The sequence below is a fragment of the Acinonyx jubatus genome, chromosome B3, assembly GCF_027475565.1.
Source record: "Acinonyx jubatus isolate Ajub_Pintada_27869175 chromosome B3, VMU_Ajub_asm_v1.0, whole genome shotgun sequence".
Classification (NCBI taxonomy): Eukaryota; Metazoa; Chordata; class Mammalia; order Carnivora; family Felidae; genus Acinonyx; species Acinonyx jubatus.
In genome coordinates this window covers 5,453,538-5,471,990 of record NC_069386.1, presented here as the reverse complement: position 1 = coordinate 5,471,990, position 18,453 = coordinate 5,453,538, and the positions used below count along the sequence as shown (strand labels likewise).

The 18,453-nt window shown below is 52.0% G+C and overlaps 2 protein-coding genes across 5 annotated transcripts; both read left to right on the top strand.

The window, feature by feature from the left end:
- Positions 1-52: 52 nt before the first annotated feature.
- Positions 53-11,768, top strand: TTLL13 (tubulin tyrosine ligase like 13). Of its 4 annotated transcripts, none has more exons than XM_027068097.2 (15): positions 53-216; positions 832-1,102; positions 1,458-1,498; positions 2,199-2,317; positions 3,801-3,931; positions 4,162-4,318; positions 5,158-5,301; positions 5,677-5,762; positions 6,063-6,294; positions 6,779-6,963; positions 8,603-8,788; positions 9,083-9,263; positions 9,540-9,719; positions 10,302-10,620; positions 10,983-11,768. In XM_027068097.2, exons 2-15 carry the CDS (start codon positions 843-845, stop codon positions 11,231-11,233), a joined length of 2,472 nt encoding a protein of 823 aa, XP_026923898.1. In that variant the 5' UTR covers positions 53-216; positions 832-842; the 3' UTR covers positions 11,234-11,768. The 4 variants fall into 4 exon arrangements, with proteins under 4 accessions (XP_026923898.1, XP_026923899.1, XP_014917449.2 ...); XM_027068098.2 differs by having other exon boundaries at positions 53-247; XM_015061963.3 differs by having other exon boundaries at positions 53-313.
- Positions 11,769-11,944: 176 nt separating this feature from the next.
- NGRN (neugrin, neurite outgrowth associated) lies at positions 11,945-17,807 on the top strand. The gene is made up of 3 exons (XM_015061964.3): positions 11,945-12,167; positions 12,528-12,638; positions 16,699-17,807. Exons 1-3 carry the CDS (start codon positions 12,004-12,006, stop codon positions 17,300-17,302), a joined length of 879 nt encoding a protein of 292 aa, XP_014917450.2. The 5' UTR covers positions 11,945-12,003; the 3' UTR covers positions 17,303-17,807.
- Positions 17,808-18,453: the final 646 nt, after the last annotated feature.

Here is an 18,453-nt window from a genome sequence, read left to right as displayed (position 1 = left end):
AGAACGCCGCTCCAATGGGGACCGCTCCCGTGTCCATGGCGACGGCGGCGGCGGCTGCTGGCTAGCTCCAGGAGGCGCCGCCGCCGGGATCTCCCAGCTAGGAGCGAACCCCGGGGTGGGAGGGGAGCGGGCTCCCCCTCGCGATCGGCGGAGGCTGCCAGTCCTGTGGAGCAAGGAGGCGGTCCCGGAGGCCCAGCGACGCCCGGGAAGGAGCAGGTGTCGCGCGAAGGGCTGACATGAGCGACCAGCTGAGTCCAGCCTCGGGCAGCTAGGGGTGGACCCGGCAGCCCCTCCGCTGTCCTCGAAACCCCGGGTGGGCGGTGTCCGCCAGGGGCTCCCGCTCCGCCGTCAGAGCCCAAGGGGACTTAGCCATCGAGGGCCTGGCCCCAGTGTGCACACACGGAGAAACCGAGTCACGGAACAGGGAAAGGGCCGGCTTAGGGGACCTTTGGTTTTTAGCTCTATTTTAAAATTGAAGGTCCGCTCCAGGGCCCAGCCATCCCCCTTCCCAGAAATAAAAAAGCCATGGTCATGATCCCTGCCAGCTCTGTCCAGCTTCTACTTGCAACCCAATGTGTTTTTATGGAGTAGTGATCTTGGATGATCAGGGCTTGTCGGGGAATCCAGCATCTCACAGGCATTTCCCCCATCCCCACCCCCACCCCAAGCCTCCATTACCTACTAGGAACACATCGCATTCTGCACTGGGATTGTCCTGTTCTGAAGGGGCAGCAAAGTTCCCTTATAACACGAAGGGGCTTTTTGTGACTCCTGCACGGCCTGGAGGAAGGAAGTTCTGACATATATTTCACTCTCACCCCCTCCCCTCAGAATCTAAGAGGATGGAGCCAGATACCTGTAAGACCAGTGAATCAGAGGAAGACTACGTTGAAGAAGAGGACTCTGGGGAGGAGTGTGTTAAAGAGGAAGCTACCATCCCTTCTAACTCTTCTCAGCAGGAACTTCCAAAGGCTGACTATAAGGAATTTGGGGATGGAGTTCCCTTATCTGTTGTAGCCAAGAAAATTCCAAAGAAAATCATAGCCCCAACTGACTCAGATGACTTAGAAGTTAGAAGGAGAAAGAGAAGGCGGAAACACAGGTAACGGGTCCCTGGACGACACCCCCCTCCACCCCCGCCACCTGCCTGGCTCCAGAAGAGAGTCACCCCCAGCCTCCCTTCAGCAGTCGGGGTCTTCCCTTTAATCTGCGAAAGAGGACAGGGGATACAGGAACATCATTAACCTTCTGGAACGAGAAAAACACAAAATCCAGAACCATTTGAGCTGGCTTGGTTTGCAGACTTAGCATGTCTCTATCATCCTGGTCTTCCGTGGCTTTTAGAGAAAACGAACTGCATTGTAGATGTGTTGGGTGTCTCTTCCTCCGGGTGCCTGGCAGCCCAGGGTCTGTCCTTCATCCCACTCTGCCTGATTTCTACTCTTCCTTCATTCCAGACCCCTGGCCATCAACCTGACCAACTGCAAGTATGAGAGCGGTAAGCACCCGGTTCACTCACTCACAACACTGCGCATAAGAGGGCACCTGCAGCTTTGACTCTGGGAATGGTCCCCCCGTCGGGCTCTCAGCCCCTGGATCTCGTTAGGCTGGCCTACAACCTGGGCTGAGCTACTAGCAGCTGAGACATCTCTGTTCCAGTTCGTCTTGGGGTTAGGGTGGGAATCTCCACAGTTAGCTAACAAGAAAAAAAAGTGACCGGAAGTCACCATTGCCCCCACCCTTCCCAGATTTTACCAGAGTTGAGATGAGAACAGGCTAATAGAGTTTTTTTCCAAGGAAGATTCTGGGTGGAATTAAAAGAAAAAAATCACCAGCTGGGTCAGCCATCTCTCCATCTCCTCTTATCTCCACCGTCATCTATGCAAGGGGCCACCCACAGTGTGAGATGTGACCCCTACGGAGAGAGGGTCAGCTCTGCAGGTCAGAAACCATCCTAATTGAGAGAGAGGGTTGACGGGAGTAGAGAGCCAGGCTCTAGTTTTCTCCATCACAGATTTTGGAAGGGCCTTGACAGCTTCATGAACTTGGAATTGTCACATGGTAATTAAACTGCGGAGTGGAGGTAAGAACCACCTCATCTCCAGTCCACTCTCTGGTCAAGTTATCCGAGCCAGCTGCCCTCCCGAGACTCACTGCCAGTGGCCAGGCTGGCCCCGCTGACCTCCGTCTCTCCACAGTGCGTCGGGCAGCTCAAATGTGTGGCCTAAAGGAGGTGGGGGAGGATGAAGAGTGGACTGTGTACTGGACGGACTGCTCTGTCTCACTTGAACGAGTCATGGACATGAAGAGGTTTCAGGTACAATCTCCTGACCCAAGAGCCCCAAGGGGCTGCGGCCCTGAATGGTTACTCCCGCCCTTCTGCTCAGGCGCCCAACGCGCCACACCCTTTGTAGTTGTCCCTCTGGGCAGAGCAGGAAAGACCGCGGCTAGGGGCTTCTGCTCCACTGGAAAAACTCTCCTCTTGGGTTCCTGGAGCTTCTATCATAGGAAGGAGGTATATGCTGGGCACTGCTCGCCTGGAAGCATCTGTGCCCAGCTGACCCCCTCCAGGGCCCGTGAGCCCACCTGAGGGGAAGGCTGGAAGGCAGCTTCAGCACTAACCGCAGGGGCAGCTGAGTGAGCTGGCTTCTAAACAGCTCAGTCCCGCATCCGCATCCATTGAGAGTCGGCGTGGGGCGTCCGGGTGGCTCAGTCACTTGAGCATCCAACTCTTGATTTTGGCCCAGGTCGTGATCTCCTCGTTCGTGGGGTTGAGCCCCGTGTTGGGCTCTGTGCTTGGGATTCTCTCTCTTGCTCTCTCTCTCTCTGCCCCTCCCCATTCTCACTCTCTTTCTCTCTCAAAATAAATAAACATTAAAAAAAAAAAAAAAGGGTGCCTGGGTGACTCAGTCGGTGAAGCGTCCGACTTAGGCTCAGGTCATGATCTCGTGGTCCCTGAGTTCAAACCCCGCGTCGGGCTCTGTGCCGACAGCTCAGAGCCTGGAGCCTACTTCAGATTCTACGTTCTCCCCCTCTCTCTTTGCACCCCCACCCCACTCGTCTCTGTCTCTCTCTTAAAAATAAATATTAAAAAAAAAAGGGACATGCAGGTGGCGGCTGTAAAACAGGCACAGTTAACAGCGCTCATTGAGGGCTCACTGTACGTCAGACCCTGTGTTATCTGCTTTTATGTTCTTACCACAATTAAATCCTCAAAAAGAACACCGAGTGGCAGATACTCTCTTGTTAAGAGGACACCAAGGCTCAGAAGTACTAAGTTCGTGCAGCTAGGGTGTGGTAAAGCCAGTGAGAGAGCCCAGAACCTATGGGAGATTCTGCCTCCCAGCACCGGGCTTCCAGCAGGTCACCCTGGAAACGTCATACCCTGGGGGCTCCATGACCCGGCGCTCCCTGGGACTCATTCTCGATTTCCTTTTCTCTCTTGGAAAATGGTTTCTCGTTGGCTTATGCTCCCATGCCCCAGTTATCCTTACAGGACCAGTTGTTGGTGGCCTGGGGCATGTTAGAAGGTGGCTAGAAGACTCGAAGTCCTGGCGAGTCCTTCTCACTGCCCCTCGTCTCCCGACCTCCGTGTGGACATGTGTTTTGGGAGAGGCCAAGGAGGAGGTTCTCACCTGCCTTAGGGAACCTTCCTTTTCTCCCTTAGGGTATTAGGTATAGTGTTTTCCTCCTCTGTGACTTCTGCCTTGACCTTCCCAGTCCTCCTGGTGTGCCCCAGACCCCAGGGGCTGCCACTCACTCTGCTCGTGGGGGTAGGTCACCACCTGGCTCTGTTACAGAAAATCAACCACTTCCCTGGCATGACGGAAATCTGCCGCAAAGATCTGCTGGCTCGGAACCTCAACCGCATGCAGAAACTCTATCCCACGGAGTACAACATCTTCCCCCGCACCTGGTGCCTCCCTGCAGAGTGAGTGAGCCCGGCCCCCGGGGCTGATGTGCTGGGGGAGGAAAGGTTTCGCCATCTCACTTCCCTCCAGACGCTGGCCTTGTCACCTAGAAGGTTTCAGCTGGTCACAGAAAAGTAGGTGGGAGACGGACGCTCCAGGAAGAGCACGGACAGGAGAGCAGAACCCCACCGGGGCCCTGGGACAGCTGCCACGTGCAGAAACCTTCTGACCAGCCCCCCTCTGCACACAGCTACGGGGACTTCCAGTCCTACGGTCGTCAGCGAAAAACCCGCACTTACATCTGCAAGCCGGACAGCGGCTGTCAGGGACGCGGCATCTTCATCACCCGAAGTCCCCGGGAGATCAAGCCAGGAGAGCACATGATCTGCCAGCAGTACATCTCCAAGGTGAAGGACGCCTCCGGACTGCCAGGGTCCTGCCCCGGCCTCATCTCTCCCACTGCCAGAGGGGGAAGCCAGGCTTCGGCTCCTACTTCCTATTTCCTCTTATCAGAGCCGTGGTTCAGAGCCAGCCTGCCTCGGTCTGAATCTGAGTTTTTCCATTTCTTACATATGTGATCTTGGACAATTTTTTTTTTTTTAATGTCTTTAATGTTTGTTTATTTTTGAGAGAGAGACAGAGAGAGACAGAGCTCGAGGGGCGGGGGCAGAGAGGGAGACACAGAATCTGAAGCAGGCTCCAGGCTCCGAGCCAACTGCACAGAGCTAGATGCGGGGCTCGAACCCATGAACCATGGAATCACGACCTGAGCTGAAGTTGGATGCTCAATGGACTGAGCCATCCAGGCGCCCCTCTTTTTTTTTTTTTTTTTTAAGTTTACTTATTTTGAGGGAGAGGGAGAGAGAGAGTGAGCATGAGTGGGGGAGGAGCAGAGACAGAGACAGAGACAGAGACAGAGGTCCCAAGCAGGTTCTCTGCCCCCCGTGCAGAGCCGATTTGGGGCTCGAACTCACAAACCGCGAGATCATGACCTGAGCCCAAACCAGGAGTCAGTCGCTTAAAGGACTGAGCCACCCAGGTGCCCCAAATCTTGGGCAATTTCTTACCCTTTCCGTGACTCAATGTCATCATTTGTTGAATGGGAAAAATAACAGTAACTACTTTATGCTGTATATGGTTATTACGACAATCAAGCCGGTTGTGCATCCGAAACACTTCAAACGGCGTGTGGTATAGAATGAGCGCTTCAGAAGTATTCTTCCCCGGCGGGTTTGCGTGCTTTCAGCCCTTCCTCATTGACGGCTTCAAGTTCGATATGCGAATCTATGTCCTCATCACATCCTGTGACCCTCTTCGGATTTTCATGTACGAGGAGGGCCTGGCCCGCTTCGCCACGATGCCCTACGCGGAGCCCAACAACAGCAACCTGGTAAGGGGCCAGACGGTGGCCCTGGGGGGTGGGGGGGACAGGGCGGCGCCCTCTTCTCCTCAGTGCTGAGGTTCTGTGCGGACCAGGTAGAAAGGCTTGTTGTCGTCACCCATGAACAAGCAATGGAACCAGCGAGCACCCTAACCCCGTGGCTGGGAGGAGAGCATTCGGTGGGTGGTGACCGCTGAAAGGTCCTCCCTGGAGGATGCCGGCCCACGCCCTTCCCTATGAGCTCACAGGACAGTTCTTAGGTGAAGAGGGCCGCCGAGGAGCCCTTGTCCCGGGGAGGGGAAGGTCGTAGAAAAGGCAAGGAAGGGCTGGAGAGGAGTGCTTCGGGGAAGCAGTCTGAGCGCCGCGGGGCCACTCTCTTCCCAGGATGATGTCTGCATGCATCTGACCAACTATGCCATCAACAAACACAACGAGAACTTTGTCCGAGACGACGCTGCGGGCAGTAAAAGGTACTCCCGGCTCTGGTTGTGCCTTAGCCTTATAGTCTCAGCAGCCCCTGAAACTGAGCTGGCTCTTGGGAGGCCGATCGCTCAGGAAAACCACCTTCACAGACCCCTGTCCTGTGCTTGACCTCTAAATGCAGCCCTGCCCCCACCCTGAGGACCAAGCCGGGCTCCAAGCTGCCAGGAACCCTTTGAAGTGTCAGGAATCTAGGCACAGAATTAGGGTTAGCCATAGGGAGCCTCTTGCCCTCGGCCTGGCCCCAGTGGTGTAGAAACTGGTCCTCCTCTGAGCACTGGGCCTCACAGGAAGCTGTCGACGCTCAACGCCTTGCTGCGAGAACACGGCTACGACCCCCGAGAGCTGTGGGGGCACATCGAGGACATCATCGTCAAAACCATCATCTCAGCCCATTCTGTTCTTCGCCACAACTACCGCACCTGTTTCCCCCACCATCTGAGCGGAGGTACATGTGCCTGTTTTGAGATCCTTGGTTTTGACATCTTGCTGGACCACAAGCTGAAACCCTGGCTGCTGGAGGTGAGGATGATCTTCTGGGCTTTGCAAAACCCGCGGCCTGAGGCCTCCCTGAGCAGGACGCCTGGGCTAGGAGTGCAGTCAGGTGGTGCAACAGAGAATGGGGGACATGGCGGCCCTGGGGTGGGAAGGAATGGCAGAAGGCAGTAGGCGTCTACACTCTTGACCTGCTGAGTCCAAGCCTAGCGATCTCTGGCCTCCACCGTAGGGATCCAGGAGTTGGATCCCAAGTGTTCCCCCATGGAACCTTTTTGTCTTTAGGGACACTGTATCCGTAGAGTCAGGCTGTCTGGTTTGCTCTCAGCAGCCTGTGTACCGGAGGGATCTCTGTGGCAGGGTCCCGTGGCCTTGGAAGTCAGAACATCCAGCCTCCTCGGCCGAGGCCTCTGGAGGGGGATGTCTTGCCTGGACTGTCCAGTCCGGCCTGCCCGAGGCCACACGTGCTCAGGCAGTGTAGGAAGGGTGGGATGATGACTCCTCCTGGCAGGTAAACCACTCCCCGAGCTTCACCACTGACTCCCGCCTTGATCGCGAAGTGAAGGACGCACTTCTCTGTGATGCCATGACCCTTGTCAACCTCCGGGGCTGTGACAAAAGGAAGGTGATAGAGGAGGACAAGCGGCGAGTCAAGGAGCGGCTTTTCCAGGGCCACCAGCAGCCACGAGAAGCCAGGTGGGCCACGTGTCTGTCTTCTTTGTCATTACTTTCCTGATGTGAAAAGTGCTCCTGTAGGTGGCTAAGAGGGTCTGGGGGTAAGGATTAGCTGTGAAGCACAACTGTGGGTTTTTTGGCGCAGATGACGCATTTATGTATCACAGATAGTATGCTGGAAATTCAAAAGATCCTGTGAAGAATCCCTTCCTGTTCTCCGGCTACTCAGTTTCCCCCCGAGGAGCCAACCTATGCCATGTGTATGCTTTAGCAGTTAATGCACGCACACATACATAGGTGTGCGTATAATATATACCTGTAGAAATAACTTATACAGATGCTTTTCTCCCTTTACCTACCTAGGCAGTAGTGTAACCTTCACACTCTCTCTACTACGTGTAGCAACACAGCTTAGAGCTATTTTCTATTAGCTCATAAGAAGCTCTTTGCGGTTTGATTGGCCGTTTGTTTTTGGTTTTGTTTTTTAATGTTTATTTCTGAGAGCGAGAGAGACAGAGGGTGAGCGGGGAAGGGGCAGACGGGGGGGGGGGGGCGGGGGGAGACAGAGGATCCGAAGCAGGCTCGCTGCTGTCAGCAAGGATGCGACTCTAACCCACGAACCGAGCCGGCTCTAACCCACGAACCACGAGATCACGACCTGCGTGGAAGTCAGGCGCTCCACCAGCTGAACCACCCAGGGGCCCCTTGTTTTTGTTTTTAACAAAGGTCCTCTAGACAGGTTATAATAATGAAACAGAAAACAGTCTAGTCATGCAACAATAAGAGGTTATTTCAATCAGCATCTTTCACCCACTGTTGTTTTAATTATAAGATGGGTTACCAACACGGTGATTTGCTGCCGATACTAAATTAATGTTAGTAACACATACAAATGGAGTGGAATTGGAAGCATTCCTGTTACAGTGCTCTTCCCCACCTGGGTTGCGATATGCAGGCCCGTGTGTATTTGGTTTGCTAGGATATCCTGAGGGCCTGGCACATAGTAGGCCCTCTCATGTGTGAATGGAGGGGAAGCAGGACTGTTACTGGAAATATGCTGGCTCTTCCCACAGTGGGGCTGCACATGTGCCTATTATATCATGAGGGATGTCTTTCAGTGGGGAAAAGGGTTCACAACTACTGGACTTCATAAATGAAAGTACAACCACAGAACCACGTGACTACTAGGAAGCCATTTAGCAAGGTTGTATGATCCCATTTTTGTCAGAAACCAGAAAGGAAGGTAGTCGGTGCCAAAGCCAGGATTCAGACTCGGGGGTCCCGCCCCTGAGTCCATGCTCATGAGCAATATGCTAACTGCACAGTAAGATTATGGGAGGTTTTATCTCCTTTTTGCTCTTCTACATTTTTCTGTAATTAACATAGATTACTCTATGATCAGAAACCTAAAAGACTGTGAGAACTTGGAGTGCTAGCTTGCACTTAAGATGAAAACCAGATTTCTGGAAGTCAAGCCCAGATTTCCGTGGCTACACACAAGCGGGATTGGCCAGAGGGCCTTCGCAGCCCTCACTACATGGGCAGAGGCCAGAAAGGCCGTGAAGCTAACAGAAGGTTCTCAAAGCCTTGGCCGGCCTTCTTTTCCCCACTGAACATTCTCAGAGCCCTCCCGACTCACTCTGGAGCTTGGTTTCCCTAGGCGAGAACAAACTGAACTGTCACACGCAGCGATACTGGACCAGGAGCGCCATGAGGACTCCCACCTCGGCGGGTACCGGCGGATCTATCCTGGGCCTAACACGGACAAGTACGCACCTTTCTTCAAGCACAACGGCTCCCTCTTCCAGGAGACTGCTGCTTCCAAGGCTAGAGAGGAGTGTGCCAGGTACTTTGCCTTGCCTTGTCCTCTGTCCACTTGGGGGGCGGGGGCATATCCTGAAGCTGAACTGCTCGCCAGCAGGGTAGAGAGGAAGCCAGACACTTGAGCCAAGAGGAATGGAGTCATAAATTCTTTCAGACTCAGTAACTCCATATAGGAGGATTCCCATTTCCCCCCTCATTCTTCTCTTGTCTGCCTCCCAGACAGGTCTGATTTCCCACTCCCCCATCCCCACTTCCCCTCACCCTGCTTCCCCCCAGCATAATCTCTCCAGTGTCTGAAACTGCTGTGTCTTGTCAGACAGCAACTGGAAGAGATCCGCCTTAAGCAGGAACAGCAGGAGACCTCAGGAAGTAAGAGGCGGAAGGAGGGCCGGGACCAGAACCAGGGTGAATCAGCGGGAGAGAAGAGCGGGTGCAGGGCCGGGCTCCGGGGACTTCCCGCCTACTTGGCTTACAGGAACCGGAACCAGGAGAAAGAGGTGCCCGGGTTTTGGTAGCTCTTGCCTTTCAACAGGAAATAGGTTGGGTCTAGAGAAGGGAGGGAGAGGGAGAGGAGTTCCTAATGAATACGTTGGATCTGACCTCGCGGAACGGGGGCTGGGGGCGGGGGGAAGAGAACGGACAGCAAAGGGGACCTTCCACTAGGGTCAGGGAATGCACAGAGGCAGAGCAGGCAGGAGTCCCGCAGCCATCGCCGTCGATGGTTTGGGACTCGCTCTCGGAGATCTTGCGTTCAGCCCTCATGTACCTCGCAGCTGCTCCCCGTACACGTGGATACCATGCATCCTCAAGAAATCGTGGAAGAGGAGGAGCTGGAGCGGATGAAGGCCCTGCTACAAAGGGAGAATCTCATCCGAAGCCTCGGTATCATAGAGCAACTCAGCCACATGCTGCACCCCAGCCACCGGGGCCACAGAAGGCTTCACGAGTATCGGGTGAGGGTCCCTGCGCGGCATCTCGCAGAACCAGGGAACAAGGGCTGCGCCGGCACACAGGGGTGGCCGCGGCCCAGAAGGCTAACGTGATGGTGTCTGGCAGGCTCGGAGCCTGGGAGAGCAGCTCCTGCTGGGCGCTGGGAAGGGGGCTCTTGGTTGCTTTTGCATTTGCTCCCACGCTCCCTGGTGTTTAGTAATGACATCCGGCAAAGTGCAGCTCCTGACCTACTCGCGAGAGATGTGTTCTCTTTATTCCAGCCTTGCAATAACCCCACACTCATGCCTGACGAATAAGAAGGCCACCACCCTCAGTGGCTTCTGTGTAATCTCTCTCTAGCCCTGCCAGTGCTGTGGCTCTAACGGGAGATAAGCAAACAGACTTGGGCCAAGAGAACAGCTGCCACATTCACTGTTCCCTGGGCAGGTGTCAAGCCTGTTGGGTCTTGTGTTTGCTGAGCCCCCAAGGAGTAATTGGTTAAATAGCGGCCACGGCCTAGAAGAGACGTTTCGGTTACCTATGTTCTTCCTCCAGTCCATCCAGCCTCACAAGAAGTGTGGTAAGGGGCTGCTCTTCTCCTCTAGCCTAGATTTCACCAGGACGGGCTGGGCAGTCAAGAACTGCAATCTGTGAGTCTGGTCCCACTGGTCCTCCTGAGAGGGGCCACCAAAGAGCAGGGCCCTCCTCACTTCCTGCATCCAGTTCGGCCCCACGAACTGATCCCCAGGATCTTAGGGCCACAGCCAAGCATGAAGGCTGCAATTCCACATCATTCCTGGTGCCATCTACAGCCCAAGAACTTCAACTGGATTGGAGATCGAGCAGCCATCGGCCCCTCTTCGTTGTCAATGAAAGCATCGGGAAGGCACTGTTTTCCCAGTGCCAGAGTCAGGCTCAGTAGCCGTAAGTACGCAAAACTAGCTCTGGTCACTCTGACTTGTGTAAATTCCCACTGGCAACCATTACAGCTGGGACAGTCCCAATAACAGCACAGGGCACTTCCACCAGTGTGGGAATGGGATGGGTAGTGGACCCATTACCTCCTCCTACATACCGGACCCTGGGAGAAATGGCAGTACAGTCCTAGCACTCAACAAACACAACAGGGAAACAGACAAGTAAACAATTACAATACAGTGTGGCAAAGATGCTGGAGGGAAGCAAGGGATGCCATTCTTCTGTGTTGGTAATTGGGTGACAGTTGGTAAAGAGGGAGTGAACCTCCTGTGAATACCAACTCAGGGGGACCCATGTTTCCCCTGCAGAAGGCCAAGCCAGCAGAAGGCTAGAAGCCATCAACAGAACCCTGGCAGGATCAGTGCCATCTTCTTTAACCCCAAAGCAGGGCTATCTTCTGCAACCGGAAAGAGTGGCAAGTAGCTCATGGACTCATTGCACCTTGCCCTCGGTGGTAGACACCGAACACAGTGCACCCAAGGCACCCAAGGCACCCAAGGCCCAGGATCTCGCTCTCTGCCCTGCCTCTACGCCCCTGATGCAGCACTCCACTCCTTGACATCAGCCGCCACCGGTAAATGCAGGACGGAAGCCCAGCACTCCACCTCTCCTGGAGAACCCCCTCAAGTTTCCGAAGGCGCAGTGGGCCTTCAATCTTCGCTAAATGAAAAACTGCCACCAGGCTTCAGTCTGAAAAGTCCTGGCCAGGAACCCTGCTTGAACAAGGCAAAACACAAAGATATCAAGAATTCCTCAATACCCTAAGACTATTTCCAGATCCGTAAAGACTAAAAGATGAAGAGGAGCCAGGGCCGGCATCTCCGCCCTTCAAACCTTAGCCTGGATTTATCGCTAGGAGATGGGTCTGAACGCTGGGTGCAGCCCGGGGCTGGAGGTCATCCTGGAGACAAGGGGCCCCCTTCCCAGAGGAGCCGAGTGCCCAAGGCACGGGGCAGTCGCCATCGGACGACCGCCAAGGAGACGCCCTTCCCCCTGCCGTGGCGGAGACAGGCCGGCCTGGGCAGCCATTGGGGCGGAGGGGTGGCTCTTGGCAAATGGCTCCGACTTTTTATTAAAGTTTATGGCGTTTTCCAGGAGCGTTCTCTAGCTCATTCCGGCCCTTGCGTTCCAGGGTAAACGCTCGCCACTGTTTCTCTCCGGAAGGGTGAACCGCAAGCAGGTTCAATCCCAGCTAACGCACCCTCAGCCGGAAGCGGAAACCACGCACCGACCATCCTGGCTTTCGCCGCGCCCTTCCACTTCCGGCCCCGCCCGCAGACTTCCGGTCTCTCTGCCCCTGTCGGACTGTCCCGGGCTGTTTTTGTCGACATGGCGGTAGCTCTGAACCTTTTGCTGGGCTTGCGTGTTCGTGCTGCCGTGGCTCGCTGTGGTTTCGCGACCCGGGGGATGGTAGACCCGGGCACGCTCGGCCGGGAGCCAGACCCCGATTCCGACTGGGAGCCGGAGGAGCGGGAGCTGCAGGAGGTGGAGAGGTACCGGCTGCTTCCCGGGCCCTCAGCCTGAAGCAGGGCTTCGCGCCCCCTTGGAGCCGGGCGTTGTAGCGCCGCATCCGCCGCAGCCCTTGTTTCTTACCCGTTGTTAGGGGGCGCAGGGGCAGGTGTGCGGCTCCTTGGGGACGGCAGGTTTCTTCACCAGTGACGTGTTTCATCACCCTTTTAGAAAGTTCGGCAGGCTTACGGGCTGTTTTAGGGATTATCTGGGGAGGTTACAGACGTGGCCTGGTTTCCCTTGCAAACAAAGAGAAGAGGGCTGGGCCTGTGATGTAGCGCGAGGCTCTTCAGCCACCCGTTTTGCTCCCTCGCTTGGCTTCTGCCATTGGTTCTCTCCCCCAGCACCCTGAAACAACAGAAAAAAGCCGCCCGATTCCAGAAAATTCGGAGACAAATGGAGGCGCCGGGTGCCCCGCCCAGGACCCTGACGTGGGAAGCCATGGAGCAGATCCGGTGAGAATCACTGTAATAGTTTACTTCTTATCATTTTAAGTTTTCTAAATGAAAAGGAGAATAGATAAATTTGCATAAGCCCGTCATCTAAATTTAGTAGTTTTTAACATGAGGACACGGTTCGTTTTTGCTGAAATTTTAGAATAGTAAGCCGTAGACCTCACAGCCTTTAACTTCAAAATAGTTGTCATGACGTTCTTAAGCTAATGTCAGGGATGGGGACTTACAAGGTTATGTACGTTTTTCGGAAGAGCAAACCCATATCATTAAAATCTTAGATCCCTTTTTAAGTTTTAAGTTTGTTTTGAATAACAATGCGTGGCATATAGTTCAAAATTAGAACACTATTTGTACACATGGAGAAGTTTTAATCCCTCCCAGTCTTCAGTGAGACTATTTTTAATGAATTTTTGTGCCTTTTTTCAGGTTTCCTTAAGCAAATGCAAGCGACTATGAGTGTAGATTAACTTTTCTTTTCTTTTTTTTTTTTTTGCATGTTTTAAAAAAAATTTTTTTTTAACGTTTATTTATTATTGAGAGACAGAGAGGCACAGAGTGTGAGCAGGGGAGGGGACAGAGAGAGGGGGAGACACAGAATCCGAAGCAGGCTCCAGGCTCTGAGCTGTCAGCACAGAGCCCAACATGGGGCTCGAACTCACAAACCATGAGATCACGACCTGAGCCAAAGTCGGTCGCCTAACCAACTGAGCCACCCAGGTGCCCCTACTTTTATTTTCTTAAGCACAAACAGTAGAATACTGTAAATACTGTTGTACACGTTTCTTTTTTCATATAGTTTTTGGTTTTGTTTTTTTTTTTTAAGATATTATTTTCACATAATTTTTACACTCAACACGGCACTTGCACTCACAACCCAGAGCTTAAGAGTCTCATGATCCATTGGCCCAGCCAGCCAGGTGCCCCTTTTCACATATTTCATAGATCTTTCCTCTTCAGAAGACAAAGCTCCTTTTTGAAGAAGTAATAGTAAATCGTAATTTTTGTTTTTAATTTTAAGTAATCTTTCTGCCCAACGTAGGGCTCACACTCGGGACCCTGAGATCAAGAGTTGCATGCCCTACTGGCCGAGGCATCCAGGCGCCCCAGCAAATCATAATTCAGTTAACCAGTCTTTTATGAAGTGTGCTTCGGTTGTTTGCATTCACTTGCTATCACAGATGAGTAACTTCGTGTACACCTCGTTCCACATACCTTCCACGTGTATTTGTTGTGTACATTCCCAGAAGTAGAGTTGCTGCGTGGAAGGACACATGGATTTGCCTTTTGATGAATATTGCTAAGTTGCCTTCTGTAAGTTGTGTGTCATTTCCCATTCCCATCAGAGTGACTCTGAGACAGACACTTAGAATGAAGGGGATTCTATAGAGCAAGGAGATTTTGTGAGCCTGTAGTACTTCTCTCATGTCCACTTCCTTTCCTTTCTGGAACAACTGCTCTTGCACATCTTCCTGTCACCTCCCCTTCTGTGGCTAATAAACGTCCTTTTACTTCAGAGAAAAAATTGGCCATTAATTAAGAGCTCTTTAAATGTTTCTTTATTTTTGAGAGAGAGAGAGAGCTTGAAGGGGGAGGTGGCGGGCAACAGAGGATCTGTGCTGACAGCAGAGAGCCAGCCCGATGTGGGGCTCGAACTCAGATCATACCTGAGGTGAAGTCGGGTGCCTAATTGAGTGAGCCACCCGGGCACCCCTAGAGCCCTTTAAAGCTTCTTAGCCTTCCTCCTTATTTTCCTTGCTCGATGTTAATACCCTTATTTACATCCCAGGGGAAGTGGTAGCCCTTCATTTGTCTAGGACCCATCCTCTGTGTGCACTAAGTCTTAGATGTATCTAATTCCCCAGAGACCTACCGTCAACTTAAGGTTCTCCCTCACCGGTTTGTTCTTTGGCTGCCTACCCTTTGTTGTTTTGTTACAACAATGAAACTATTGTCCACAAATCTTATCAGTGACTTCCTCAGTGCTAGGCATTCCTGCCATTCCAGTCTCTAGCCTCCCTAACGTTTTTTTGCAGCGCGTGACCCTGTAGTCTGCTTTCTTGAGATTCTTTCTTCCCTTGACCACGGTACTACTCACTTCTCTTTCTAGGACTCCTTTTCTCAGTTTCCTTCCTGGGGTACCCTTAGAGTTGTGTCCTTGGTCATTTTATCTCCCCATATTTCCCTGCCTAAAGCCAGCCACTCGCGTGGCTTCAGCCACCATTGGTCTTGGCTTGTGACTTCCAAGTCTGTCGTCTCCCGTCTGTGTTTATCTTTTGACTTGTATATCTTCAACTGTGCGCTAGCCCATCTCTGTTTGAGTGTCACGTAGGTTCTTCAAACTGAACATAATCGCAAACTCAACAAGAGAGAATTTATTGTTGTTCCCTGGCAATTTCCCTTTGTTCCTGTTTTCCCCGTACCCCGGAATGTTCCCACCAAACACTCAAACTGAAATCTGGAATCTCTGCCTACTTCTACCTCCAGTTATTTAGTCCTTACCAAGTTCTTCCGTTTGGCCTTCCTAAAATATTCCTCAACTCTCTTCCTTCTCTGCTTTCATTGCGGCTGCCTCAGTTCAGACTGCCGAGATTACCATGAAAGCCTCTTGGCTGATCCTTCCATTTCTAGTGTTGCCACTGAAAACTACCCCCTAGATTGAGCTTAAAAAAGGAAAAGCTGCTCATGGCATTCCACTGCTTAAACTCCTTCCTGGATCTGCTTGTGGTTTGCCATAGCTTGGATGTCCTGAATGGCAATTCTTTTGCTGTTTTTTTTTTAATTCTTTTTGTTTTTAACGTTCATTTATTTATTTTTGAGAGAACATGTGCGTAAGCGGGGAAGGGGCAGAGACAGGGACAGAGAGAATCCCAAGTAGGCTCCGCACTGTCAGCACAGAGCCTGCCATGGGGCTCGAACCCATGAACCAGGAGATCATGACCTGAACTGAAATCAGGAGTCGGACGCTTAACCGACTGAGCCACCCGGGTGCCCCCGCCTTCTGCTATTTTTGAATATACCCACTTAAAAAAAAAAAAAATCCTCCCTTGATTCACTGTTGATTTGGGATAAACTTCAGACTCGGAAGCATGACATCATCTTGCTTCTGCCCTCACTGTTAGACAAGTTGAGCTGTTGCCAACAATGGTGATGTGCTGTTTTGCATTTTACGTGCTGCTCTCCCTACCATCAGTACCTTTGAGGGGCGCCTGGCTGGCTTGGTCAGAAAAGAGTACGACTCTTGATTTCAGGGTTTGTGAGTTCAAGCCGCACATTGGGTGTAGAGGTTACTTAAATAAATAAGACTTAAAAAAAAATACCTTTGAGGGGACACCTGGGTGGCTCAGTCGGTTAAGCGTCTGATTTCAGCTCAGGTCATGATTTCATGGTTCATGAGTTCAAGCCCTGTGCCAGGCTCTGTGCTGACAGCTCAGAGCGTGGAGCCTGCTTTGGATTCTGTGTCTCCCTCTCTCTCTGCCCCTTCCCCACTCGTTCCCTGCTCGTGCTCTGTCTGCCTTTCTCTCTCAAAAAGAAACGTTTAAAAAAAAAAAATACCTTTGATCTCTTCTTTCTCTTCTTTCTGCCAGCTTCATCCTTACTCCTCTTCATCCTTTTAGGCCTTTTAGAGGGACTTCTGAAGCAATTCCTGAGCCACCCGGCAAATGTTGTGATAGCCTGTTCCTGGGTCCTCTGGGTGCTCTCACAGCATTCTCTGCTATGCCTTACCACAGTAGTGTTGTATGTTAATATATCTGTCTCCACCACCAGATTGTATGTACTCTGAAAGGAAGGACAGTATTCGTGCATCCCCAGGATCTAACTGGGGCCTGGTACACATTGGGAGGAGTTTAGTTCTTGTGAAATAAAAGTGACCTAAGAGTGGTTGGGTGTTGCTGTCGGTGTATGGGAACGGAACATGGCCATTTGGTGGCACAAAATAGAGACTGTGTTCACGCTTTTTCCAAGCCCTCTTCTTTTCACACAAATACAACTAGTATTGTCAGTTAGGTACTCTGATAGCAGACTTTTTCACAACTTGAAAACCTGCTTCTTTTTCCCGTAGATATTTGCATAAAGAATTTGCAGAGTCCTGGTCAGTTCCCAGATTAGCTGAAGGCTTTGGTGTCAGCACTCATGTGATCCGGAGGGTTTTAAAGAGCAAGTTCGTACCCACATTGGAGCAGAAACTGAAGCAGGATCAAAAAGTCCTTAAGAAACCCGGGCTTGCCCTCTCGTTCAGGCAGCTCCCAGGTTCTCAGGATTCCTTGAAGCCGCTCTCCGCGAGCCACTCTGGATCAGGCTCTTCGTTGATGCCAGCAGATGAAACCTCATTCAAAGGCTGGGGTCACAGCACAGCTTTGAAAGTGATAGAATCGAACACTCACAGTACACCAAGGAGACAGAAGGGAGGGGATAAAGGAATCCAGGATCCGCAGCGGGAGCACTCTGTGCCTGTTGCAGATCTAGGTCACGGGCAAGAGCTGCAGAAGTGCTCCACCAGCGATCGTGCGGGTTCTAGACGAGCTGACGGTGATGGATTGCCAACTGCCAAGAAGCTGGAAGAGTTGAAGGGGCAGGACCCAGGTGACCAGAACTTCAGCAGCAAAGTAGTCCAGAGGGGGCGAGAGTTCTTTGACAGTAACGGGAACTTCTTGTACAGAATTTGAGCTGGAGCCTGGTTTGTGGAGATGCCACCTGAAACGCAGCTGGGAGAGTAGGTTTGGAGCTGCCTGGACTTTTGTGTGTGGATCATCCCACATTGTGTGTGGGATGGGAGGAAATGATGAGCCTGGACCGTGGGAGGAAACAACTGCTCAGATATGAATCTGACAAGAGGGCAGTGAACTTCACAGGGCCAGTGTGTATGGCAGGGCAGGGTTAATGACTGGCTGGGTAGACTCCAGTGTCCTGGAGCTCTGCTCCTGATCTGACCCGTGTGGATCTTCAGTACTCCCCATTTTTGCTTGGGCTGTCTGTATGTTGAAACCAGCCCGTGTTGCATGCGTTGTTAGAACTTTTCTGTGAAATTTGCAGTATATGTTTGGGAAAAAATGAAAAGTTTGCCTTCTGATCTCATTTACTTCTTGATTAATGAACACTAATTGTTCTGGAACTGCTTTATCAGTAGAATGTTCTCATTACGTGCAAAAGAAAATAAAATGTAGCAGTTTGTGTTGATTGGTGCTCTCTGGGGTGGGAAGAGTGAGGGTTCGAAGAGACCAGAGGTCCTTTGTCATTAAACATAGGAGAGAGATGGGGCCAGAGGAGTTCCCAACGAAGGACACTGTGTAGATCACCCTGCTTAGTAATTGATGTTGACAGCTAAGAATTAGGACATCATAACCTTCACTGCATCACCTGGTCTAAAGGAGCTCCTCTTTCCTTCTGTTGGTGGGGCTCTGAAAGAGATTAGGGTATGGGGGGGTTTGATCCATGAAAAAAAAAAAAAAGGCGAAGGCTTTCGGGCCTCCGGCAGCATCTCTAGCTACTTTCAGAAGCTTCAATAGCATCTTCACTGTTGTCATCAGATTTTTGCGATGGAGCTGTGATGGGGGCGAGAGCAGATGATCAGCCCCTTTCAAAAATTAGGGGACAGTCTCATTTTCAGATATGCTCGAGGCCACATGGCTGCTGCTGAGCAGTAGCACAGGGACTTGAACCCAGGTCTGACCTTTAGTTCAGGGCTTCTAAAATTCCAGGAATCCATTCCTGCCTGGCATAATTTCTGTTAATTTCCCAAATCTTTTAGAGACCTTTCATTATAACCAGCGTGGTTATCAGTAGGAAATTTCAGTGAGACACATGCACGCAACAGAAG